At 49.9% G+C, this 27,550-nt stretch overlaps 1 protein-coding gene across 1 annotated transcript in view; it reads left to right on the forward strand.

The window, feature by feature from the left end:
• EFNA4 (ephrin A4) overlaps positions 1-23,665 on the forward strand; it is a 30,577-nt gene extending 6,912 nt beyond the window's left edge. The window contains exons 2-6 of the mRNA XM_082202578.1: positions 12,810-13,102; positions 14,937-15,005; positions 15,663-15,722; positions 17,747-18,153; positions 23,065-23,665. Coding sequence (XP_082058704.1) covers positions 12,810-13,102; positions 14,937-15,005; positions 15,663-15,722; positions 17,747-17,838 — 514 coding nt within the window. The 3' untranslated portion in view covers positions 17,839-18,153; positions 23,065-23,665. The remainder of the gene's footprint in view (positions 1-12,809; positions 13,103-14,936; positions 15,006-15,662; positions 15,723-17,746; positions 18,154-23,064) is intronic.
• The last annotated feature ends 3,885 nt before the right edge of the window (positions 23,666-27,550 follow it).

The raw sequence follows: 27,550 nt of genomic DNA on the forward strand, positions 1-27,550 counted from the left end.
ATTTCAGTTTTAGACTCACTATATTCATTTGGGCCTTTGGCAGAGGCTTTGAGAATTCATTGTTGGAGATTGTGTGTGTGTCTTTAAAAAAACTATTTCTTTATTCTTAAGAAAGGAATATAAATTTGCAAACTGTGGATTGCCTCGAGATTTAATTATCCTTAGAGCAGATCTGTTGGGACTAACTGAAGTTCTATCGCAAGGGTAGCCAGAGTGGTTCCCTTCTGATATAGTCGGACTTCAACTCATGTGGCAGTGAGTTCCACAGTTTAACTATGTACCATGTAAAAAAGTCATTTCTATTATCTGTCCCAAAGCTTTGGAGGTCCATGAGTTCTAGTGTTGGGAGAGAGGGAGAAAAGCTCTTCACTTTCCCTGTGCTGAGCATAATTATAGAAATTATCAAGTTGTAGTCCAGCAAATATCTGGATGGGCTTTGTATGGGCTTATTCTAGGCTTGAATTTAGGTCGCATCCAGCCCAATGATCCCAGCTGAGGTGGTGTGGTTGGGCTTCAGTCCTGTTCACATTTACTTGGGAGTAAGACCCATTAAACTCAGTGAGATTTAGTTCTGAGCAGAGCTAAGAAGTGGAAGGGATCATCCAGAACATTTTTGTAGAAAACTTGAACATTTTGGGTTTTTTTGGGGGGGTGTGTGAAAGTGCAATATTGATATATATACATTTTTTATATTCCTTCTACAGGTGTAGGTTTCCTTTTTAAGCTTTGAATGAAAAGGTAGGAGAGACGGTATATAAATTTGTGGTGGTTTTTTGCAAGCAGATTTGCACAGGGGGAATTCCAAAAGAAAATTCCCTCTGTTTCTTGTGCCTTTTTACTCCACTTCAGTCTCCATTGCCCCTGTTGATACGTCTTCATCTTTCAAAAGAGCCAGTTATTTGCTTGTGAGGCTTTAATGTTGAAGAACCCTTCGGTTGAGATTGTGTTTGTGTGTGCTAAAAATACAGCACTCTGCTGCGAGAGACGGTACATGTTGCTGCCTTCAAGAATGCCGCTCTGGCCAGCTAGGCCCATGGTCGGGAGGACCAAAAGTACTTGCGTTCTGGGTCTCTTCCCAAAAACTTATCTGCCCTTTCTCACTGCCTCTCCCCCTGCCACAAAGAAAATCCCTTTCAACTCTCATGTGCACCCTCTCTGAAACACAGCCTCAAACCCTGGTCCCCTCCAAACTACTACTACTACTAATTTTTTATTATTTATACCCGACCCATCTGGCTGGGTTTCCCCAGCCGCTCTGGGCGGTTCCAACAAAATATTTAAAATACAATAAAGCATCAAACATTAAAAACTTCCCTAAACAGGGCTGCCTTCACATGTCTTCTTAAAGTCAGACAGTTGTTTATTTCCTTGACATCTGATGGGTGGGCGTTCCACAGGGTGGGTGCCACTACCGAGAAGGCCCTACGCCTGGTTCCCTGTAACTTTGCTTCTTGCAGTGAGGGAACCGCCAGAAGGCCCTCAGCGCTGGATCTCAGTGTCTGGGCTGAACGATGGGGGTGGAGACGCTCCTTCAGGTATACTGGGCCGAAGCCGTTTAGGGCTTTCAAGGTCAGCACCAATACTTTGAATTGTGCTCGGAAACGTACTGGGAGCCAATGTAGGTCTTTCAAGACCGGTGTTATATGGTCTCGGCGGCCGCTCCCAGTCACCAGTCTAGCTGCCGCATTCTGGATTAGTTGTAGTTTCCGGGTCACCTTCAAAGGTAGCCCCACGTAAAGCGCATTGCAGTAGTCCAAGCAAGAGATAACCAGAGCATGCACCACTCTGGCGAGACAGTCTGCAGGCAGGTAGGGTCTCAGCCTGCGTACCCGGTGGAGTTGTTAGACAGCTGCTCTGGACACAGAATTGACCTCCATGGACAGCTGTGAGTCCAGAATGACTCCCGGGCTGTGCACCTGATCCTTCAGGGGCACAGTTACCCCGTTCTGGGCCAGGGAGTCCTCCACACCCACCCGGCCCCCCAAAACAGTACTTCTGTCTTATCAGGATTCAACCTCAATATGTTAGCCACCATCCATCCTCCAGCCACCTCCGGACACTTCACCGCCTTCATTGGTTTCGACTTGAAAGAGAGGTAGAGCTGGGTATCATCCACATACTGATGAACACCAAGCCCAAACCCCCTGATTATCTCTCCCAGCGGCTTCATATAGATGTTAAAAAGCATGGGGGAGAGGACGCAACCCTGAGGCACCCCACAAGTGAGAGCCCAGGGGTCTGAACACTCATCCCCCCAACACCACTTTCCCAAAAGGAAGGAGCAGAACCGCTGTATAGCAATGCCCCCAGCTCCCAACCCCTCTAGACTAGGGGTCAGCAAACCTTTTCAGCAGCGGGCTGGTCCACTGTCCCTCAAACCTTGTGGGGGGCCGGACTACATTTTTGGGGGGAAATGAACGAATTCCTATGCCCCACAAATAGCCCAGAGATGCATTTTAAAGAAAAGCACACATTCTACTCATGTAAAAAAACCAGGCAGGCCCCACAAATAACCCAGAGATGCTTTTAAAATAAAAGGGCACATTCTACTCATGTAAAAACATGCTGATTCCCAGACTGTCTGCAGGCCGGATTTAGAAGGCAATTGGCCGGATCTGGCCCCTGGGCCCTAGTTTGCCCACCCATGCTAGACGGTCCAAACAGCAAGGCCAAGGATCAAGGGTGATAGGGTTTGGAGTAGACAAACAATGTCTGGCGGGCACCATGCCCACTTGCATACATGTGCGCGCATACAGCAGCCATGCGCTTGTATGCGCGCACCCATGCTCTTTGAAGCAAACACACACACTCTTACACACTTCTCTTCGTATGCACAAACAAACAAACAAACAAACAAACACACTTTCTCACCTACATTCTTGTTCTCTGTCCACCCAGCAATCATGTACATGTCTATTTTTGGTGGTTTCTATGGGGTGAGTGAATGTGGCAACCCTCCCCTCCTTGTGCTCCCTCACCCCACCAACATCTAGGTTGGGGATTCTGGATAAGAAACTAACAGGACGTCCTGTTTTGCAACCTCGGTTCTCACGTCTGTTTTAAAAGGGGCCTATTATTTGCCCGCTTCCGAACTTTGTACCCTCTCTTGCAAAACCCTCGCAGCCCTGGCTATGCTCTTAATCTAGGCTTTGAGCGCTCTTCTGTTTAGTCATTGTGAGGTGGTTGCTGTTGTTGTTTTACAAAGCTTCTCATGCAGGTAAGACAACAACAACTCCAGAGGTGCCGTTAACCTGGCGAGGGCGAAGGCATAACTCTGCCTCCCCGCCCCCAAACAAAAACCCTGCCTCTAAAGCTGCAGAACTCTGGAAGAAATACTAGAGAAGGTTCTCTGGGAAGCGTGTTTCCTTGGCTCTTGAAACCAAGGCTGCCCCCAAGCCTCAGACGGCTGAGATTTGGGGAAAAGTTTCCCGTATCTGAGAATTTGACACCTCGGCTGTCTTGCATCTCGCCAAACATTAGTAGCTGCAAATCCTAGCCAGACTTTTGGGGCTGCAGGGCAGTGGGGCAAGCTTTTTGCTGTCGAACTACATTCCCTTGTGGGTTGTCTCTGTGGCGTGATGGACCCATGCCAGCAGGCCTGAAGTCAGTGGGGGAGGCTCAGACCCCAAATTGGGGTTCCCTTTCCCTCTGTTTCTGTTCCTCCTTTCTCTCTCTTTGCCTCGATCCACTTAAAGCACATAGCTGCTCCCCAAAGAATCCTGGGAATGGTGGTTTTTAAAGGGTGCCAGGAACTGTAGCTCTGTTAGGGGGTAAACTACAGTTCCCATGATTCTTGGATGGGGGAGGGTGTGACCACCTCCTCCCTCTCCTCCTCTTTGTCCGGCAGGGTTTGAAACCGACAGTTCTTAGGAATACACCGTATTTTTCTCTCTATAAGACGCACCAGACCACAAGGCGCACCTAGTTTTTGGAAGAGGAAAACAAGAAAAAAAATATTCTGAATCTCAGAAGCAAGAACAGCAAGAGGGATCGTGACGCAGTGAAAGCAGCAATCCCTCTTGCTGTTCTGGCTTCTGGGATAGCTGTGCAGCCTGCATTCGTTCCATAAGATGCACACACATTTCCCTTTACTTTAGGAGGGGAAAAGTGAGTCTTATAGAGCAAAAAATACGGTAAAAAGAAGCTGCCTTCTACTGAAAGTCAAACCGCTGATCTATCTAGCTCTGTGCCATCTACACTGACCGGCAGCAGCTGCCTTCCTGGGTTTCAAACAGGAGACTTTCCACTGGGGTTTAACACGGAGAAACTTTGGTGCAAAGCAAACCTAGAGAATTCGTTGCTTCCCAAAGGTCTTTTGGAATTAGCTCCAGACCCACCGGTTGTCCATCCATGCTTTTTAGATAGAACATTTTACATGTGGATGGTTTTTGCATTGCTCCTTGGCTTACGTGGGAGTAAGTCCCATTGCAGTTAGTGGGCCTTTCCTCCAAGTTAAAATACACCGGCAGTTGTAGACCTGAGTTGCTCGGGGATGATAAGAAACCCTAAGATATCAGTGCAGTTTGGGAAGAGTCCACCTGCGATCTTGATTCAAAATGGCGCCCAACTGTATCCAAACATATAGAAAACTTAGTTCTGGATCTCAAAGACCACTGTGCAAAACTTGGTTCCGCTCTCGTAAGAGGTTTCCGAGTGCAAAGTGGATGGCCAACTTCCGAAATCACACCACTGATAGGATCCACCCTGGATATTAGGATCCTCCTGGGATGTGGGGACAGTTGGGTGACTAAATTTCCAATAATGGAAACAAGTAACACAGACCTAACTTGTTTTGAATGTCTGCGGGTGCTCTTGGCTAATTGGTGAAAATCAAGGTTGTGTAGACTGTAAAAATACCGTATTTTTCGCTCTATAACACGCACTTGACCATAACACACACGTAGTTTTTAGAGGAGGAAAATCTGTAGGCATGCCACCCGTAGGCATTCCCTCCATAACACGCACAGACATTTCCCCGTACTTTTTAGGAGGAAAAAAGGGAGTGTTATGGTGCAAAAAATATGGTAAATAAATCTGGTTATATAAATATTTGACTCTGTGTGAAGTTTGTCCTCTCCACACCCTGCTTACTTAGCAGTTCACGGTTGAGTCAAACGAGATGCGGGCTGTTCCGTTGTGGGGTGTGTGTGTGTTTTTCTCTAATGCTGCTACCAGATCCAAATTTAATCAGAGTTGCGGTGATAGGACGGGGTCCTTTTTGTTGAAGCTCCGCCGTCCCCCAGTTGCTTTTCCACCAGTTGGGGGGGAAAGATACTGATGTCCTCTATCTTTTCCCTATAGTATAGTGGGAGAAAAGCAAATGGGGGTGATTATTCCCCCCCTCCAAAAAAGCTGGGAAATTGTCAACCCCTCCTCCCACTGGGTCCGTTCCTCCAATCATAAGAAGGACCCGGTGGATAGGGCCAAGGGAACATTAGGCCAGTTGCACAGTGGATCAGTGCATTTGGCTGTTAACCAGAAGGTTGGTGGTTCGAGCCCACCCAGGGATGGCTGTGAGCAGGATCCCTGCATTGTAGAGGGCTGGATCCCTTCCAAGTCTACAGTTTTGTGATTCTAAGCGGGACCCGGGCACAAGAGCCCTCTGCGCTCCTGTTCTTTCCAGCAACCAGTGTTCAGAAACATACCTGCTTCGATCCATGGAGGCAGCAGAGAATAGGCTGGTAGCCATTGATAGCTGTATGTAGGGCTGCCTAATACAGTGGAACCTCAGTTCCCGAATGTAATCCGTTCCAGAACATTGTTCGACTTCCGAAACATTTGAAAACCGAAAACTGAAAGTGGAAGCCTCAATTTAAAAGGGAAACTCAAAACAGAAGACGTTCGGGTTCTGAAAAAAGTTTGAAAACTGGACCATTTACTTCCCGGTTTTCAGCGTTCGGGAGCCGAAACGTTCGAAAACAGAGCCGTTCGAGAACCAAGGTTTGACTGTACCTGGTTTTCAACATCACGATATATCACCAGCTAAACATTGTGCTGTGTCTATATATCACAATAAAGATGGATCTGGTTTTCAACTTTGTGATATATCACCAGCTAAATGTTATGATAAACTGATTTATCACAATGTCTGATATGAGAATAGAGAAGTCTTTTAATGTTTAATTATGATTTTATAGATGTTGGAAGCCAACCAGAGTGGCTGGGGCAACCCAGTTAGATGGATGAGTTATAAATGATTTAAAAACAACAACAAGTACAATAATAATTAGCTAGCTTCACGGTTCTTCCCATGTTGTGATTTTTGCATAGCACACACACAAGCAAACATCGTGATTCGCGATATATTGCCAGGTGAAAAATTATGAAAGCAGTATCATTTTATGGACTTCAAACCGGTTTGGCTATTCAAGTTGTTGACCATCAGTTTTAACTCTTTGCTGCGTTAAGAATCCAGTTCAGAAACTTCAGCAATAAAGCGAAAACAGAAGCTGCCAAGAGACAACCCGCGTGTTTTCCCGCAACTCGCCCACTCGAGCCCTTAATTCCTCCAGGACAGCAAGCAGTATCTAATCTCATCGATCTTCACAACAGTAAAATAGGTCATTGGTGCTCCTAATTAATGAGCGGTGATCCTTGCCTTTTCCAGGATCTCCACCCTGGCCATTTCCGATCCGTCCGGTTTTTTGCGCAATCGGTGCACAACGGCAGCAGCGCACTCCCCACGTATCAAGGAGTCGTGGTTTTCTTGTGGGGATTCCTCGTTCGCCACGTGGCCAGCCTACAATATTTTGGACGCAGGGGTGGGGTTAAATGCCATTCCAAGCCCATTCAAATGTCATATCCGCTGTCAGTAATGATTTGCTATGTGCCCGGGCCTGTACTTAACAGTAGGGGAAAGTTGGAAGCTACAGCGGTACCTCTGTACTTAATTCGTTCCGGAGGTCCGTTCTTAACCTGAAACTGTTCTTAACCTGAAGCACCACTTTAGCTAATGGGGCCTCCTGCTGCTGCCGCGCCGCCAGAGCACGATTTCTGTTCTCATCCCAAAGCAAAGTTCTTAACCCAAGGTAATATTTCTGGGTTAGCGGAGTCTGTAACCTGAAGCATATGTAATCCGAGGTACCACTGTATTCCTGAATACTCAGACTCCACTTGGTGTTTTTTGTTGTTGTTAAAGGTTGTGAAGAGTGACATCTATGGCGCAACCATATTTTGGAATACTGTGTACTGTTCTGATCACCTTACCTCAAAAAGGATAATCTTAGGGTTGCCATACGTCTGGAATTTCCCGGACATTCCTGGAATACTGTAGTCGGAAGGGTTGTCTGGGCAGAAATCGTTCTTGCCGATTTCTGTAAAAAAAAAGCTCAAAAATGGCAAAAACAGTAGGCCTTGTGGAAATCCACCCAAGCTGAATGGAGGAAGTTTGAGAACAGAATCCTCTTCTATGGAACTCACTCCCACAAGAGGCAGTGACGGTGACTGGTTTCGATGGCTTTAAAAGGGAACTGGGCAAAATTCACAGAGGAAAATGCTATCAAAGGCTATTAGCCACGATGGCTACTGGGGCGATACCTGCTTTCCAACATCACGATGTATCACCATGGCGATAGAGCGTTGCATCGTGATGTTGAAAGGGAAGGAGCATTTGCCCTGGTCCTGGGAGGCACTGGGGTGCAACCGCTGTCGCCACCAGCTCCTGGCGCAGGGAGGAAGGCAGGGCTCACCTGCGATTTACCGCCAGGTGAAGGCGCCATTGTGCTGGCCCTCAAACCGGTTCTGGACGATGTACTGATGAATAAGGCCTGTCACGTTGAAGAGACATGTCTTCTTCCTGTTTTTGTTTGTTTCAGGCGTTTGCATATTAGTTTCAGATTAATCTGTTTGGCTGTGCGGTGCTGTAATAACGGGAGGCCCTTATGTGGCAGGATATTAAAACGGGGAGTCAAACCTGAGGAGACGAAATCAGCTCCTGTCAAAAGCATCCACCGCCCAAAGAAGCCCAAACTCAAATGTAATAAGAGCTTGACAAAACAGGTCAATCCAAATGATAAACTGGGAATGTTGTTGTTTCATGTGTTTTTAAAAACGCCGTTTATCTGTTTCAAAACAGGAGCAAAGTTTGCTACAGGGCCTGAGTCGCTGGCTTGCTGGAACAGTTTATTATTATTATTATTATTATTATTATTATTATTATTATGAGTCGCTGGCTTGCTGGAACTGTTGTTAGCTGCTCTGGGCCCGGCTTCGGCTGGCGAGGGCGGGATATAAAAAAATGATGATGATGATGATGATGATGATGAGGTGGTGGTCTTTTGAGTGGCTGGACTACAGCTTCCATGGGACCCCGCCACCATGATGGAATAGCCCCAGGAGGTGATAGGAGTTGTAGTCCAGCCACTGGAAGCCCACAGCCCTGTCTCAAAAGACCACAGGACTTTGGTTAGGATATTCCAGGAAACCAGTGGCTCAGGAGCTGGGGGTGATGGGAGTTGTAGTCCAGCAACATCTGGAGGGGGCATCACAGGCATGTGGTTTGAAACAGGGCGGGCGAGACGGCTTCCCGCCTGCCTGAGGATTTATTCTTTCTTTTATCACGCCCTCCAAGGAGCTGCATACATGGCTCTCCCCATTTTACCCTTGCAGCAACCCTGTGAGCTTCGTGGCAGTGTGGGGGATTTGAACCCCGGCCTCCGCCGTGAAGCGCGCTGGGTGACCGCAGACCCATCATGGTGTCTCAGCCTTGTAGGGTTGGGCTGAGAAGAGCGGGCGAAGGAGCAGTTCAAGAACAGATGGGAGCCTGGAGGAGCTCTGGTTGTGGCTCCTGGTATCGTTTTGGTTTCTTCACCAAGTGGCCATGGCAGTGTCACCCTGAGGCATTGTGGGAAATTTAAAATGGTGTCACCCAAGGTGTGCTTGAAACCTTTCTTTTTTTTAAAAAAAAAATATAAATTATTCGTTTTTTAACATATCATTTTCAACAATTATTAAACATACTTTTATATCTTATACAATTTTTTGACTTCCATCAATCATATCTGAAAATTTTCACTTAATATACATTTCTTACTTTCACTATTACGTTGAAATCTCATAACTAATATCTCTCTTCTTTGCAATATTTCATACGTTTCTCCTTACAAAACTTCTTGTAGTCCTACTAGCGTAATTTGTTGATTACAGTTGCTCTTCAAATAGTTCGTATATTTCTTCCAATCTTCTGTAAATCTCTGGTCCCGCAGGTTTCGAGTCCTTCCTGTCATTTTATCCAATTCTGCGTGGTCCATTAATTTTGTCTGCCATTCTTCTTTTGTCGGTGAAACCTTTCTTTTTGAGGGGCAACTAGGGCAGGCCTTAGCAGGCAGCTCTGGCAAATGACCAAACGTGTTGTGTGCTGGTGCAAGGGCTGAGGAGCTATTCTAGGAGAGGCCGGGCGGTTCTGGCCTGCTGTGGTTTCCTTGTCACAGGCGGCCATGTGCTTTTTGGATGCAGATTGGGAGTGCTGAAGTTCTCTTGACTTGAGCATCCCTTCATACCCCTCAGTTTGGTCCATGCCTTGAGTTCGAGTTCTGACACTTTGGGTTCCTTCAGGCAAACATGAAACTTTTCCTTTAGGGAAAGATGCTTTGTGGTCAGCGACAGAGCACCCAGGATTCAATCCCTGGCATCTCCAGAAAGGGCTGGGAACGTCCTCAACGGCTGCTGCCAGTCCGTGTAGACAATGTTGAGCTGGTATAAGGCAGCTTCACCTGTTGCTGTTAAAAATCAGCCCTTTGTTTAGCACCATGAGGACTAGAATCTTGCTTTGTTTCATGCGGATGGACCATAGCTCAGGTGCAGAGCATCTGCCTTGCATACTGTAAAGGTCCCGGGTTCAAATCCTGGTCTCTCCAGCTAGAGCCGTGGAAACTCCTGCCACAAACCCTGGAGGGCAGCTGCCAGCCAGAGCTTGACGGACCAAAGTTCTGATTCCTAGGTTCCTGAGGCTGCCTGTGACCGTGTGTTTTTTTTGACATACCGAAGCCATCCCCGCCAAACATGCCCGTTACTTCCTGGTGGCGCATTGCAAGGGGGTCATGCGCCCATGCGTGGGTTTTGGCTGCCACATTCCCCGACGATGCATCACTCCTAGTCGGGGGTCCTTTGTCTTGGGGCTGGGCTGTCGGCCCGTTGCCCTGGGGGCTCCCCGCTGACCCTTTTTGCTTCCAGTCACGTGAATTAATCGGAGCTGACATTTGCTTGTTTAGCAGAGCTGGGCAGCTGGATCGAAGCAGTTGGTGGGGGGCGCCTGCAAAGGCTGTGCCCCCTCACTTTTTTGGGGGGTGCTTTTGGAGAGAGTCCTTCCCTGTACATCATCAAACCTTGGGCTTTATACTAGGATGAAGAGAAGTCTGTGAGGGGGGCTGGATTTCAAAATAAAAAAATTCCTTCCAGTATTTTTATTTTTATTTTGACTATGGCAGACCAACACGGCTACCTAACCCTAACCCTAACCCTGGGCAAGAACGATTTCTGCCCAGGCAACCCTTCCAACTACAGTATTCCAGGAATGTCCGGGAAATTCCAGACATATGGCAACCCTAAGATTATCCTTTTTGAGGTAAGGTGATCAGAACAGTACACAGTATTCCAAAATATGGTTGCGCCATAGATGTCACTCTTCACAAACTTTAACAACAACAAAAAACACAAGTGGAGTCTGAGTATTCAGGAATACAGTGGTACCTCGGGTTACATAGGCTTCAGGTTACATACACTTCAGGTTACAGACTCCGCTAACCCAGAAATATTACCTTGGGTTAAGAACTTTGCTTTGGGATGAGAACAGAAATCGTGCTCTGGCGGCGCGGCGGCAGCAGGAGGCCCCATTAGCTAAAGTGGTGCTTCAGGTTAAGAACAGTTTCAGGTTAAGAACGGGCTGGATTTGTGTGTTAAGAGAGAAACTTCTTCAGGATTGCTAGGTGAAGGTTTCTGTTGCGAGGAGTCTTCTACAGACAAATGGTTTTGGTCAAGAATGCGAAAGAAACAGGATGGCACTGCTGCGATTGGGGGGGGGAAAGGGAGGTAAAATATACCACAGGATTAAGATAAAATCTGTGAGGCAAGCTCAGAAAGAACTTGCAGCAATATAGTCCAGAAATCCCTCACAACTCCCCTGAGAGTGATAGCACCATTTTGCAGAATGAGGGTGCCCGCTGCCCCCCCGTGTGACCCCCTGCTCTAGCCTAAGATCCTTCTGAGGCAGGCAATGCTTTCTCAGTGCTGAAATCAGATGTGTCTGGCTTGTTTAGTCATGCCCAATGATGCTATAAAGTACTTGCCCTCGGAGGAGGGCACTGGTTGCCCCTCTGCACGAGTGCCCGCTATGCTTTTTGGCTGCTCTCAGTCAGGCGCTGCTAAAGCGATGGAGTAATTCTACCACATTTCAGTGTTGGATGAGAGGTAAACCTGTTGAAGGAGGTGGGGGGGGGAGATTACAGATACCTTCTTTCCACGGGTGGGTGTTTTCTGCCTCATGGGAGCTGTGAATTATATTTAATTAACTTTGGGAAAATCCCAGCATTTTCCCTCAGGGACTTTTCGAACGTGTAAACCACAGCAAACCTGTGAAATGCTTTCTTTTTCGGAACGGGCATAATGCTTTTTTTTGCAATGCTCAGAGTGCGCCGTCTGAAGACATTTATGTAAGGCAGGAGTGGAGGGAACAGTGTTGAACTACAACGCCCATCATCCTTGACCATTGGGCCTCCAATCCAAGAGACTCCTCTGTGCCTAGAGCAGGGGTGGGGAGCCTGTGGCCCCCCCCCCGGTTGTTGTTGCACTCCGACTCCTATCAGCCCCAGCCAGCATGGCCAACAGTGGGGGATGATGGGAGTTGTAGTCCAGCAATGCCAGGAGAGAGACAGATTCCCATCCCTGCTGCAGACCTAAGGCAACACTCAAACCCAAGATTTCTGCACTGCTGTTGTCTTCCGACTCCCACAGCCAGAATGGCCCAGTGGTCAGGGGCAGTGGGAGTTGTAGTTCAGGTTGCTGGCCTTTGATGTGGAAACTTGAGGAGTCATCGGCCACACCTTAAATAAGGGCCTGGGAGCAAACTGGATGCCAACGCGGATTAGGAAAGGCTTGGCATTCGTGTTCTCAGCATCCGGTCTTAGCTCAAAGGAGAGTCGTGGTGTTCTCCAACTGATGGAATTTCTGACGTGTCTCCAAAGAACTCTCTGATAATCTTCTCCGTCTTCTGCAGCTCCCCTGGCTTCTGTTCACTGCATGCTTTTGGCCTATTTTGCCCATGAGAACTAGAAACTTAATTGCTGTTGGGTGGTGCTTTGTTTTTAAAGAAAGCTGATTCTTAGGGATCTTCCTTTTGCGCCCAATACTACACTGGGTCACCCTTTTACCCCTTCTTGCTGTTTTTTAGATGCCAGGCTCGTTTTAATCCGGGTTCTTCTCCTTCCAGAAAGTGCCCCATCTAGGAAGGGGCACAGAAAAAATACATATTCTCTCCATCTTGCCCTTAAGACTCTACCCAGGCCACATCTCTCATTGACTTTGTTTTGGCCACTCTTTAGTGCTTTTGCCTGGCTGGAATGTGTCCTCGAACCCTGGTCATGCCTCTTCCTTGCCAGGATGTAGGAAACAGAGGGGCAAGTCTGTTCGTAGCAACTCACCAGCCTACTGCCCAAAGGTTTACCGCCGTTGCTTCTTCGGCTTTCGACCGTGGCCCTGCCCAACCCACACGGCCCCCAGAAAGTTGCCCTGCAAGGAATGTGGCCCTCTGGCTCAAAGCTCCTCCCTATCCCCTGATCGCTTTGGCGGCTGACTGATTTGCTTCTCCCCATTCGCAGATTCCTTGAAGAAGACTATGCCGTCCAGGTCTCCATCAACGATTACCTGGATATCTACTGCCCGCACTACGAGCAGCCGCTGGCAGCGGGGAGCCCAGAATCCTTCACTTTGCTCATGGTGGACATTGAGGGCTACCGGGGCTGCTACGAGACGCCGGGAGCCTTCAAACGCTGGGAGTGCAACCGGCCCTACGCTCCTTACGGGCCGGTCCGCTTCTCGGAGAAAATCCAGAGGTTCACCCCTTTCTCGCTGGGCTTCGAGTTTCAGCTGGGCCATGACTACTACTATATCTGTGAGTTGGGCCTTTGGCTGGCATGGGATGGTTCCGAGTCGACTTGAGGGCCAAATTGTACAAGGTTTTCTCTGAGAGAGAGTTATGAATGGGATTTAGTGCTGCAACAAACTTTTTTTTAAAAAAATAATTTTTTATTTGATTTTCAATAATCTATTGTCTTTTTCGCTCTATAGGACACACTTTTCCCTCTCCAAAAATCAAGGGGAAATGTGTGTGCATCCTATGGAGCGAATGCAGGCTCCTTGGCTTCAGCGATAGCAACGCGAAGCCTCCGAAGCCCAGAGGATGCGCTCCCTCTGCGCTCCGGAGGCTTTGCGTTGCTTTCTCTGAAGCCTGGAGAGCAAGAGGGGTCGGTGCGCACCTACCCCTCTCACTCTCCAGGCTTCAGGGATAGCCGCCTGAAGCCAGGAGAGCAAGACTCTCCCGGCTTGAGCAGAGAGGGAGAGCTGCGCAGCGCGCCTTCAGCGAAGCAGAAGGAGAAATGGAAGGGGCTCCGTTTCTCTTGCTGAAGGGGCTCTGAGCAGAGAGAGGGAGAATTTTCCCCCCCTTGTTTTCCCGCTGTAAAACAAGGTGCGTCCTATGGTCGGGTGCGTCCTATAGAGCGAATAATACGGTGCATAAAAACCCATTCCAAATCCAAATGTTACTCTGAATCTCCTGACTCCCCCGCCTCGAAACCCTTCCATGGGCCCTATTGATCCTATTTTCAACTGCATAGCCCTACTTCTCCCCTTTTTTAATCTTTCTAAATTATCCATACATCCTGTTACATTACAACTGTGTTTAAAAAAAGATCTTGTCTTCTTGGTCCCTGAGCTTCCCAGTTAATTTTGCCATTTCAGCAAACTTTTAATTTACAAGTTTTGGGCTGGGTTTTGCCACAGAAGATAGGGTATAGGAGCATTTTCTCTGCTACATTTCTGTGTGTATGTGTGATTTTTTTTGGGGGGGGTTAAAAAAATGTATTTATTTGTATTCAAATGTATTTATTGATTTAGTAAATTTATATCACGCTCTTGATCCAAAGGCCACACAGAGGGTTTAAGATATGGTGTGTTTATCTGTTGCATTTATATCCCACCTTTTTCTCCAGGGAGCTCGAGGTGGCAGCAGTATTCAGAAATAATAGCCCTGTTCGGACAGTGGCTAAGCTTTGGGTGCTCCCTGGACCCTTTCTGATAATCTGTGAACTTAACCTCACCCATTCATTGTTATGGCATCTGTGACTGAGCCCTAACCCTGCCCTTGACTGCCTATGTGGTGTAGTGGTTAGAGGGCAGGACTGGGGCCTGGGAGACCTGGGTTCAAACCTCCACTTGGTCACAAACTCATTGAGTGGCTCTGAGGCCAGTTCTCTCTCTGCCTCCCTGGGTTGTGGCAAGGATTAAATGGAGGAGGGGGCAGCGACACCTTGTTCCCTTCCTTGAGCTCCTTGGAAGAACATAACGAGAGCTGGATCAGGCCATTGGCCCATCTAGGCCAGCATCCTGTCCAACCAGATGCCTCTGGGGAACCGGCGAGCAGGATTCGAACACAGAAGCCCTCTCCCGTCTTGTGGTTTCCAGCAAATGGTATTCAGAAGCCTCCAACTGCAGAGGCAGAGCTCAGCCACCGCAGCCAGTAACCACTGACAGCTTTCTCCTCCGTGAATTTGTCCAGTCCTCTTGTAAAACTATCCAAATTGGTGGCCATGATTGCCTCCTGAGGGGGCGAGTTCCGTCATTTAACCACGTGCTTCCCCCAAAGTGTTATGGGGGCTGTAGTTTGGGGCTGGGAGGTTTGACTTTCTTGAATTCTGACCGCCCTCTCTGGGTCCTTTCCCTCCCCATAGCTATCCCCACTGCAGAGAGTCCCGGACGCTGCTTGAAACTGCGGGTTTCAGTTTGCTGCAAGACAACCAGTGAGTCCATCTATTGTCTGTCCGTCTTGTTCAGGCAGGGATGTGGTGAATAATAGGCATCAGCAGGGATTCCCCTGCCGCCCCCGCCCCCCGGTACAGAGAACCAAGTAAATAATCCAGACAGAGAAATTAACTGACCTATGAACACCTGAATTGTTCAGCAATCACTTCTCCAATAAGGACCAGGAGAAAATTCTGAAAAGCCAACCTGGAGATCAGGGATAGGAAAACCTCAAGCCAAATGTGGCCCTTGAGACCTCACTCTCTGGCCCCTAAGACTCTCCCTAAGCCACACCCCTTCACTGGCCCAACCCTCCCTGAATGTTTTTGCCTGGCTGGAATATGCCTTTGATCTCTGGGTGTAGAAACTAGTCTAGTGTACCAAGGTAAAAATTTGCATTTATTGCCCCCCGCCTCCTTTTCCCTGTGGCCCTGCCCACTACTGGTGTGCGGCCCCCGGAAGCTTGTCCAGAACAGAATGTGGCCCTCCATCTCTGCAGGTTTCCCTGCCCCTGATTTAGATAATGGGTGTTCCACTTTAGCTAGATCTGCTTTCCTTAAATGTGTATATATTGAGGGGAAAACTCGTCAAGGACCGGGAGAGGACGTTTGGTCCTGTCTGCACCTTCTGAACTGACCCGTTCATTTTTATTCTAGCCGTAGAGCCTGTGACGGAGGGTCCCAAATCTCAACCACGTGGGAGAGGCAGCTCCGAGGGTGAGTGGGGCTTGGGCAAGGGGGTAGCAGCAAGGCAGTTTGCTGCATTTAAAGCGCATGATTTTAAAAAGGCATCTTCAGTGTGCCTTGTGCTTTACTGAGGAATATGACAAACAGAGGAAAGTTCTCTTCTCCAAAGAGCTTACAATCACACATTTCTCTGTCCATGACAAAGACAGAGGAGGTGATGGGGAGGCAGCTGAAATGTACACTGACTGAGTAGATCTAGCTGATGCGTTCTTAGGCTTCAATCCAGTCAGCGATGACAGCGAAAAGGTTGCCAACTGACCCTTAAAAACAGCCTGACTGCTCTTGTGCCTTGAGCAAAATGGGGGTAGCTCCCAACTGGCCAGCGAAGCTTTTATTTATTATTATTTGTTTCATTTATATCTCACCTTTTCCCCCAAGGAGCTGAAGGTGGCATATTTATGAATCTTCCCCTTCCCCATTTTATCCTCACAGTAGTCCTGTGTGGTAGGTTAGGCTGAGAAGCAAGCATGGTTGGTTGGGGATTTGAACCCTGACCTCTGAGGTCCTAGGCAAACACTCTTGACTTTTACACCACACCGGGAACACAGAGCGGGAGCTTATCTCCCCTCAGGCTAAAAGTGTGTGCAGCGTGGCTCAAGCTGGTGTTAATAGGTGTTGTTAAAACTTACAGGAAAGTTGGCAACCCACTCAGGTATTTTGCCAAAGAGTTCACACACGCGGAAGACACTCTTGAGGAAGGAGGGTGGTGGGGAAGACGGGGAGAGAGAGAGAAGATTAGCACCAATTATTGGTATTCCAAGATTTGGCAAATCACCTTTTTGGGAAATAAAATATTGCACAAGCTGGAGGTTTTCAGGGGCCAAAAAGGCTTGAGGTGGCCTCCTTGGCATTTATTTTATATACAATCACCAAGGCCCCATGTAACCTCAGGTCTATGCGATTGCCTCGATCTACCGCTGTCTGAAGTTATTCTTTATCTCCCTTTTTGAAATAAAAACATGTACCTGTTTTGATTCAGACCACGGAGCCTTTTGCAGTTATAGGCCGCACACCCTTTTCCTCTTGGCATGTGTTATTATTGACGCAGTAAATCACACTGCTGTATGCGATGCTTTTTTATTGGCAATTGTGACAATGTGCCTTTTTTTAAACAACTAATGTTTCTTCATTTCTTGAAACCTGTTTGTTATTAGAGTTCATTTTAAGAAAACTGGGGGAGAAAGGAAAAGGAAATTAGAACTAGGCGGGACTTTGAGGGTGGAATTGCAGGGATAAGGGGTAGCGAGGGACTCTCATCATCCCTGACCATCAGGCAATTTCAGCTGGGGATGGTGGGAGTTGGCATCTGAAAACATCTGGGGGTTCATGAGTTCCCGCTTTATACCTTTGTAAGTGCATTTAATATGGTCCCTGATTGGTTGGGCTGAAGGTTCTCCACGTCTCTGCCTATTTGGTACATACTGGTACCTCCCATCATCCAGCCAAGGGCCTTCTGGCAGTTCCCTCGCTGTGAAAAGTGAAGTCACGGGGAACCAGGCAGAGGGCCTTCTTGGTGGTGGCACCCACCCTGTGGAATGCTCTCCCATCAGATGTCAAGGAAATAAACAACTACAGCGGAACCTCAGTTGTCGAACGCTTCGGAAGCTGAACAATTCAGAACTCAAACAACCCAAAAGTGAATGCTTCCATTTCCGAACGCACCTCGGAAGTCAAACGGCTTCCGAGGCATGTTTGTCCATTTTTTTTAAAGGAATTTGCCAACCAGCAATTGCACCTCGGTCATCGAACGTTTCGGAAGTCGAACGGTCTTCCGGAACGGATTACGTTTGACAACTGAGGTTCCACTGTATCTGACTTTTAGAAGACATTTCAGGGCAACTCTGTATAGGGAAGTTTTTAATGTTTGATGTTTTATTGTGTTCTTAATATTTTGCTGGGAGCTGCCAAGAGTGGTTGAGGCAACCCAGTCAAATGGTCATAACACACAACAACATCAACAACTCCCCGTTTTTTCCTCTGTTCTCCCCACACAGATGCCGCTGCAGCCCCTGGACGTAGCTCTGCCCCTTCCTGGTCCAGCGGGGCCTGCTTGGGGCTGGCTCTCTTACCCTTCCTGTGGCTCTGACCCCACCCCCACCCCCAGGGCCGGGGACTCTTAAGAGGCTCCAGGCCGGGGTGAGGAGCGAGGGTGGCGCTTGGTCCTCCTTGTCCCCGACTCGCAAGGATGCTGGATTCCTCACTTGGCACTTTAGAACTCAGAGGCGATGTACTGGTGGGCCTCCTTCACAGCTGGACCCCTTGCTCCCCAGAGACGAGCTGAACTCCCAGATGCTGCGTCAACCCAGCCGAAAGGGGGCAGGACACCCCCATAAGTCTCAGTATGCCCACCCCCTTCTCCGTTTGGATCCGCTGAGGCAAGAGGAAGACCTTTGGCCTGGAGGTAAGGCTTGGAGCAGGCAAGGTGGTGGTAGGCCAAAGGGGAAACCTTTTGGCTAGACTACTACAATGCTCTCTGTGTGGGGCTGCCCTTGATGTTGGTCCAGAAGCTGCAACTGGTGCGATATGCGGCGGCTCAGCTGCTCCCTGGGGAAGGATATTGGCAACACATTACCCCACTGTTGAAAGAACGGCCCTTGCTGCCAATTGGTGATGAGGCTAAATTCAATGTGCTGGTTCTAGTGCAGAAAGTCCTCTCTATAGCATGGGACCAGGATGCCTGAAAGATCGTCTCGCCCCTTATATAACCAATGGATCAATGTGCTTTCCAAGTGAAGGCCGCCTGTAAAGGTAAAGGGACCTCTGACCGTTAGGTCCGGTCGTGACTGACTCTGGGGTTGTGACGCTCATCTCGCTTTATTGGCCGAGGGAGCCGGCGTACAGCTTCCGGGTCATGTGGCCAGCAGGACTAAGCCGCTTGTGGTGAACCAGAGCAGCGCATGGAAACGCCGTTTACCTTCCTGCCGGAGCGGTACCTATTTATCTACTTGCACTTTGACGTGCTTTCGAACTGCTGGGTTGGCAGGAGCAGGGACCGAGCAACGGGAGCTCACCCCGTCGCGAGGATTTGAACCGCCGACCTTCTGATCAGCAAGTCCTAGGCTCTGTGGTTTAACCCACAGCGCCACCCGCATCCTTTGAAGGCCTCCTGTAGATATCATCTTATTAGGAGGTCTTTTCCCAACTCTTTGGAATTCCCTCCCGTTGAATATTAGGCAGGTGCCAGGCACTGTTGTCTTATCAGCACCTTCTGAAGACCTTCCTGTTACAGATATAAAGATCATAGCCTGCATCTGTATTGGAATTGTTTGCAATGTTTTTGTTTTGTTTTGTTTTATCCCTTGCAGCTTACCGCCCTGGGCTCCTTTGGGAGGAAGGGTAGGAGAGAAATCATATAAAGAAATAAGAGTTTAAATAAAGCCATAACAGTAGGACCATGAAGGATATTGACTCTGGCCCCCTCATTAAATGCAGAATCTACAATGCAGGCTACAGCTACAGCATGGATGGGAGATCCTGCAGCCTTCCCAGAGGATGCTGGACTCTGACTCCCAGCAGTCCCAGCATAGCCAATCCTATGTTGGGAGCCCAGCAACCTCAGGGTAGACCAAAGGTTCCCCCACACTTGAGTTGGAACCATGAGGACTGGAATCTTACTTTTTTCTAGAGGAATTGAGGTAGCTCAGTGCATTTGCTTTGCAGGGTTTCTGGGTAGAGACGCCTGCCTGAAACCCTGGAGGGTTGCTGCCAGTCAGAGAAGATAGTATTGAGCTGGGCAGTCCACCATCCTTGACCAATGGCCATGCTGGCTAGGGCTGATGGGAGTTGGAGTCCAGCAATCTCTGGGAGGGCTACAGGTTGCCCATCCTTGATATACAGTGGACACTCAGGTTACGAACGTGATCTTTGCAGGAAGCACGTTTGCAACCCGCAGCGCTGCGCATGCACGGGTTGCGATTCAGCGCTTATGCACAAAGCACGATTTAGAACTTCTGCACATGTGCAAGTGCCGAAACCTGGAAGTAACACGTTCCTTACTTCCAGGTTCGGTGCGGTGCGCAACCCTAAATCGCGCAGCCCAAAGCGTCTGTTAGACTGGTGACTGGGAGTGGCCGCCAAGACCATATGACACTGGTCTTGAAAGACCTACATTGGCTCCCAGTACGTTTCCGAGGACAATTCAAAGTGTTGGTGCTGACCTTTAAAGCCCTAAACGACCTCGGTCCTGTATACCTGAAGGAGCGTCTCCACCCCCATCGTTCTGCCCGGACACTGAGGTCCAGCTCCGAGGGCCTTCTGGCAGTTCCCTCACTGCGAGAGGCCAAGTTACAGGGAACCAGGCAGAGGGCCTTCTCGGTAGTGGCACCCTCCCTGTGGAACGCCCTCCCATCAGATGTCAAAGCGATAAACAACTACCTGACATTCAGAAGACATCTGAAGGCTGTCTGAAGGTTCAAGGAAGTTTTTAATATGTGACATTTTAGTGTGTTTTTCATCTTTGTTGGAAGCCTCCCAGAGTGGCTGGGGAAACCCAGCCAGATGGGCGGGGTACAAATAATAAATTATTAGTATTATTACTGTAACCTGAGGTACAGAGTGCCTTAAGAGGTGAACAAAAAGAGTAGGATTTCAGAGTTCAGAAAGGTCTTGAGAGGCCATCTCTCCTGACCTCATGCTTGGCGCAGGGATCTCACAACGTTCAGCATCCTTGACGGCCGTTCACCCACCCTCTGCTTAAATAAATCCAGGGAAGGCGAGTGTGCTGGTCTCGGGGGATAACCGAGAGGCAACGTCCAAGTCCAGTCCGAGGTCAGGGGTTCGGTATGGAGGCTGTCCGTCAAAGGCGAGGCGGGGTCCAAGGCAGGGAGTCGGGTGAGGTCAGGAACTCTGGCAGAAGCGCAGGGCAGGGTGCAGGCAGGAACAGGCTACCAACAATGTTGCTCCTGCAACCTGGGACTGGGGCTGGCTGGCTTTTATCTGCCCCGAAGCGTAGGGCGGCCCCGGTCCACAGGTGACTCGCCTCTCCTGGCCTGGAGGCGAGCACTCCTCCTGCGGGAACTTAGTTCCCTCCACCTCTCTGCCCTGAGCCTCTGCAGCTCAGGAGAGGCTGGAGGGTTACCGGACCCAGAGGCAACCTCACCTTCCCCTGACAGGGCTAGGAGAGGAGCACCTGCAGGCAATGGGTCCTCCATCACCTCAGGAGCCAGAGCAGCCTCAGCTGGTGTCTGCTCCTGAGGATCCAGCACAGGTGAGGACCCTTCAGGCTCAAGCCCCAGCCCTGGCTCAGCTGGTTCTGGAGGGGGGGACTCCTGTGCAGGCTGGAATTCCTCCGGTTCAGCCTCTGAGTCCGAATCCCAGGCCATCACAGCGAGCTTGCCGCTTCTGGAGTTGGCCTGCTCGACTGTCCGACATCTCTTAGGACATTTAACTCATTTATTTCGACCGTATAGATACAGCTTGATTGCAACCGCCTTCGGGTGGCGCACAGGTAGCTCAACAACACGTTAAACATTTATCCAAAGGCAGCTTAAAACTGTAAGATCAGAATTTGGTTAAAATGCTTGCTGGGTTTTGTTTTGTTTTGTTTTTTGAAATTAAAGAGGCTTCAGGAAGGTCAGCAGGGGAAGGAGGCCTGTCTGATCTTAGCCGGGAGGGAGTTCCATAGAACTAGGGTTCACAGTATGGAATGCTCAGCTCCCGATGGATGCAAAATGTGCATATGAGTCAGAGAGGTCTGCTAACAGAGGCTCCTCAAAGACCTCCGTGATCAGGCAGGGATATAAGGATTTTGGGGGAATGGCTTCACGGGTGGGTGCCGATTGGCCTGCAAGCCATCGATTCCCCCCCCCCTGCCCTGGGGTTTTTTTCCTCCCTACATTTTTTTTGGGGTATCCCTGCAAGAACTGAGGTTCTGCCCCATGCCTCTTGGCAATCTCTCCCTCTTCTTGTTCATCGGTGCTGTAGGGACCAGCACTAACCTCTGAACTTTGGAAATAGCCAGTGGGTAGGTGGGATGGGGTGGGGAGATAAAGGGAGATTAAAACAAGTGGACAACAAACAGCCGCAGAACTGCTGAGCTACTGGCAACAGGGCATTAGGAGGGAAGGGACAAGGCAGAAAATTACAGAACAAATCACATAATCTGCGGAGGCGGTTCAAAATCAAATAACAGAACCATGAAAATGTCAGAAGCCAATATGAAAGACCGGGAGGAGGCGTGACCATTCGTGTCAGCAAAGGGCACTAAAAACATGGGTATTGTCTGTGTATCGGCCGCAGCTCAGGGAGAGAGCAACTGCTTTGAATGCTGACGGTCCCTGGGTCAGGCCCCAGGTGAGGCTGAGAATTGTCCCCTGCCCGGAAACCTGGAGAGCCGCTGCCAGTCAGTGTAGACAGTATGGAGCTATATAGACTCTTGGTGTAAGGAAGCAATCCTATATTTGTCAACCTGCTAGTGACAGTCAGATAAATTGAATTTGAGGGGGCAAATCTCTGGTCGTGTGCTAATGTGGGGAGCTAAACAGAGCACCCATGTTCAGACGCAGTCTATCTCCCAGGAAACAGAATGAATGGTCTGACCCAGCCTTCTTAATGTCTGTACATTCCTCAATAATAAATAAATAAATAATTTTATTTATATCCTGCCCTCCCCAGCCGGAGCCGGGCTCAGGGCGGCTAATAACAATAAAACAGTGCAACATTCTAAAAACATTTCATTATAAAAATTAATTCAAATCAGTTTAATGGCAGCCATTGGGCTAGAGTTCTGTGAGGATCACCAAAGGAGGGGGTCAGGCTGCGCCTTGGCCAAAGGCCTGGTGGAACAGCTCTGTCTTGCAGGCCCTGCGGAAAGATGTCAAGTCCCGCAGGGTCCTAGTCTCTTGTGACAGAGCGTTCCACCAGATTGGAGCCGCAGCCAAAAAAGCCCTGGCTCTGGTTGAGGCCAGTCTAACCTCCCTGTGGCCTGGGACCTCCAAGATGTTTTTATTTGAAGACCGTAAGTTTCTCTGTGGGACATACCAGGAGAGGAGGTCCCATAGGTACGAGGGTCCTAGGCCATATAGGGCTTTAAAGGTTAAAACCAGCACCTTAAACCTGATCCTGTACCCCAACAGGAGCCAGTGCAGCTGGTATAGCAGCGGGTGAATGTGATCTCGCAGCGAGGACCCCGCAAGGAGAGGAAGGGAGAGGAAGGAACTCTGCACATGCTTCAAGGCAGCGTTTGGGTTAATTGCCATATCACGTGTTCTGGGAGGGGGGGTCGGTCTGAAGCCAGGTTGTGTGGAAAGGGCTTGGTAGTTGAGCCCCCCTGGTCTGCCTCTTAATGGGATCTCTCTTGTTCTCTTCCCTACAGGAGTTGATTCTCCACGGTGACATTCCTGCCGGAGGTCAAGTTGACCGTTTCTGGTGACTGCGATGGTGTCGGAACGGGGATTTTCCGGCTCGCCAAAAAGACTCAGATTTGGTTTTTGGGGGAAGTGGCATGGAATTGGGAGTGGGGGAAGAGTGGGGGAGAGACTGAAATATCTCTTCCGCAGCGCAGCAAAGGACTCGCAATATTTGTGTCCAGGACTGTTGATATGCCAAAGATGGGGAGAGACATTTTGCAGTCCGTGACACTCGAAGCTCAGCTGCTTTAAAAGAGGGGGGGGGCATTGACTTCTCCCCCCACCTTGCCCCTGTTTTATGTCTCTGTCAAGCTCGGCTTCTCTCTCTCTTCCCTGCCCGGAAGCAAAAAACTGGACTGTGTCAGCCCCCCCCCTGCCGCCCCCCCCACCTTGTGTTCTCGGCGAGAACGGCGATGATGACGCTTGCGCTTTTGTCTTCTATGAAGACGCTTCCTCGGCGTCACCGATTCCTGGTTTACGACTTCTTCGTTTTAAATATGTTGGAGTCCCCACACCCCCGCCATTAATTGTCAGTGACTGAGCCAAATGATAAAATTGTTTCGGAAACTCGGCCCCCTTTCTTTCTGTCCCCGGAGGTATCTCCCTATTCCTCCACCCCCACCGAAGAGTCGGAAGGGGCATTGGGGAAGGCTAGGATATCGGGATGGCGGGGCTGGGAGAGCTGTGTGGCTGGTGGGATGTGGAGGTCTTCGGCTGCTGGGTTGGGGATGCAGGAACAGCAGCTGAGATTTCGTATGGGGGTGGCAGGGAACCTCAGGCCCTTGAGCCGGATGCGGCCCTTTGGGGGCGGTCTCCCTCTGGCCCTCAGAACTCTCCCATGCCCCTCAGTACCCTGGCATCGCACCCTCTTTTGGGTGCTTTTGCCTGAACTGAATGTCCCTTGGACTCTGAACACGCCCCTCGGTTGCAGGATAGAGAAGGTTTTGTGTCGGTGTGTGCTAAATAGCAGCCTACTGTACAAAGGCACAATTAGCATTTGTTGCCCCACCCTCTTTGGCCACTGGCCCACCCCCAAAAAGTTTCCTAGAAGGGAATGTGGCCCCCGGGGCTGATAAATATTCCCCACTCCTGTTGTACAGGGGCTGCTTCCAGGAAGTCAGGGGGTGCGTTAGGCAAGAGATCTGAACTTGTGTCCCTTTGGTTTTAGGCTGGGGAAGGGCGAATTATTGGGGATGTTTCTCGCCCTTGGATGCTGGCGGGTGTGTAGAATGGTGGCAGTGGGAAGCTTAAGGGCTCTTTTGTCACGAAATCCACCATTTTCTCCTTCCAGTTGTAGCCAGATCTCTTCCCCGCTCCTGTCCAGTAGCCTTAAAAAATGGAATTAGCAAACAGAGGTCATCTGAAGGGGACTGGACTCTTTGTAACCTGAGGAGGAAGGGCCATAGCTCAGTCGCAGAACATCTCCTTTGTGTGCAGAAGGTCCCAGGCTCAATCCCCAGCGGCTTCAAGTAAGGCTGGGATTGTCCCCCAATCCAGGGCCGACCCTACAATGAGGCAGATTGAGGCAGCTGCCTCAGGCGGCAGGTGCTAAAGTGCTGGGAGGGCACATAGCTGCAAGGGCCACGTGGTCTGCTGCCCTCAACTGCAGTGAAATACACTTTCTTCTCACCAGCGTCGGAGTAAGATTCAACTCCCGATCAAACTAGCTTCTGTATGTGCCTTGGGGGAGGGCGCCATTTTGTTTTTCGCCCCAGGCAGCAAAATGTCTTGAGCCAGCCCTGGTACCTACTGTCTGAAACCCCGGAGGCCGCTGCTGGCCGCAGCAGGCTTACCGAGCTAGACCCAATGGTATAGCTCGGTATCGGTGGCAGCGGTGATTGCAGATGGTTCTCTGCTGGAATGGGGACCCTAAAACATTGCTGGACTCCGGCTCCCATCAGCCAGTGGCCAAGAGTGGTGGGTGCTGGAGTCCAGCCACATCTGAAGGTGCCAAACTACAACTCTTGCATTGCAGGGAGTTGGACTGGATGGCCTTAGGGGATCCCTTCCAAGTTTATAATTCTGCAATTCTACTACTACCATCAGCCCTAGCCATCACGGCTGGTGTTTCAGAGATTACAGGAGTTGTAGTTCAGCAGTTTATGGAGTACCAGTTGGCGGTGGTGCGAAGGCTGGTGCATGCCTCTGTCCCAGCAGCGATTGCAGGGGGTCTTGCGAGAGGACGCCCCCTCCTTTAAGGCAGGCACCAATGATGGCAACTTCTGAAATCAGGCCCAGAGCTCCGTGCGGGGCAGAAAAAAGAGGTCTCTGGCGTCTCTCTGCTCCGCTTGGCTCCCTTTTGTTCTCTTCCGCCTCTTCTCCCCCAGCCGCTCGGTACCGCGACCTTACAGGCGGGTGGGATTAATTGCAGTGTTTGATATTGAGATGTCAGGAAATGTCACGATGGAAGTTTTAATTACGGACCGCCTGCCAGCAATTAGTGTAGACGCCGCGGCGAGCCGGGCCCAGTGGGGGAACGGCGCCGGCACCGTGGCAACGGGTGACCCAGCCCATGCCAATCGGTTTCGTGTGCCGCCTCGCAGGGGCAGTGGGGAGGTCCCAGCTTCTGGGGGGGGGCAATGGAAAGCCCACTTTTTGGGGGGCGAAAGGCTCTGGACTGCCTGCTGGTCAGACGCGACGAGGCAGCCCACCTGCGGTGGCAGATTTCGAATGTGAACTGAGAGTGGAAGCCAGGCAGGTCTGACCCACGGGGCCCTATCCACCGGGAAGATCTCCTGCACAAATCCCAGTTGACGTGAACATGTGCCATTATGCATATGCTGGTATTCTTTATGAGCATGACCATATTGTTGCAAAGAATTGCTTTTGGACAGAACTTAGCTTAACCCTCCAAAGCTGAGCAAGATTTCAAGTTCATTATTTTATTATTATTTATTAAAGTTGCATACCGCCGTCGATCTCACGGCGCTTCACAACATAAAAATGCCACTTATCAGCAACACTGGGCCCTGTCGAGTTTCAGGGGCTTCTGTGACTTGTGTAGCCCCCTCTTCCATGCATGGTGAGCGAAATTAGTAGGAAATTAGGTTCCTCTCTGCGTAATTTGCCCTGTGTCTGCTCTGGGTTGTGGTGTTAGCCCATGGGGAAGGGCCGTAATTCTGTGGTGCAGCTTCTGCAGAAGGCATCAATCCCAATGGTCTGATTATGAGGCAACTTTCTACAGTGGTACCTCGGGTTAAGTACTTAATTCGTTCCGGAGGTCTGTTCTTAACCTGAAGCACCACTTTAGCTAATGGGGCCTCCTCCTGCTGCCGCTGCGCTGCCGGAGCCCGATTTCTGTTCTTATCCTGACGCAAAGTTCTTAACCTGAAGCACTATTTCTGGGTTAGCAGAGTGTGTAACCTGAAGCGTATGTAACCCGAGGTACCACTGTATTTAAACCAGCCCTTTTTATTCAAAGCCATGAGGACTAGACTCTTAACCATTGTATTTAAGAAAAGGGCCATAGGTCAGCTGTAGAGCACGTGTCTTGCATGCTGAAGGCCCCAACTCTGATCCCCAGCATCTCCCCTGCCTGAAACCCTGGAGCACCACTGCCAGTCAGCGCGGACAGTACTAAGCCAGATGTGTCCTGGTGGCCTGACGTCTTCCTGAACAGGCAGCTTCCTGTTCCTGTGCGCAGGTTACATAATCCATTTTCCCTTTCTTTCCGCAGAATTCGAACCCCTCCCAGCCCCTGGCCAAATGTTAATAATTTACTTAATCCTGTGAACACGCATCTCGGAGCCGATATCTATCCCGGCAACCTGTAACGCAGGTGATTTTACCGCTTCCCCAATAGCACATTAATTCTATTGCCTGATCAGCTCTCTCCCCGCCAGGAACCTTCCCCTGATTTTTTAACCGGGATCGATTTCCCCAGCGCTTCTTGCCTGCTGATCCTCAATTGGATTGGGGAGGGGGCTGGAGAGGCCGTTTGCGCCCACGCGCGGCACAAAAGCCACCAGCCGCATTCGCCTCCCCCTTCTCGCCGCAGACAGCCGTGCCCCCACCCTCCCCGGCTCGCACGCTTGTAGGATTTATCCCTCCTCGCCCCCCCAGCGCCCTCGGCGCAGCGCGGTATAACTCTGGCTGACGTTAACGGCCCCTGCACCAACGCCACGCCTAAACGAGGCAATTAGAACCCCCGCCGCAAATCAAGGCTGCAGAATTAGTGTCGGCCGTAAAACGGCGGCAGGTGGCATCGCTAGGAGCCCGGGCAATTGCCGGCAGAAGCCTGCAAATCAACGAGGGGGGCCTGCGCCGCACAAATGTGGGCGCGGGGACAGATTTGTGTGTGTGGTTTTTCCTTCCCTTTTCTTCTTTTACTGCCCCCTGATTAGAAAACCGGATCCCCCATAAACCTGCTTCGTAGGGAAAAGGTCAGCGGGAGAGGAATAAGGACCGCAACGTCCTCGTCCTCTAGGGGGCGCTGGGGGCTACAGTAATAGT

Source organism: Podarcis vaucheri (genome assembly GCF_965113315.1).
Source record: "Podarcis vaucheri genome assembly, chromosome: 16".
In the NCBI taxonomy this organism is placed as follows: Eukaryota; Metazoa; Chordata; class Lepidosauria; order Squamata; family Lacertidae; genus Podarcis; species Podarcis vaucheri.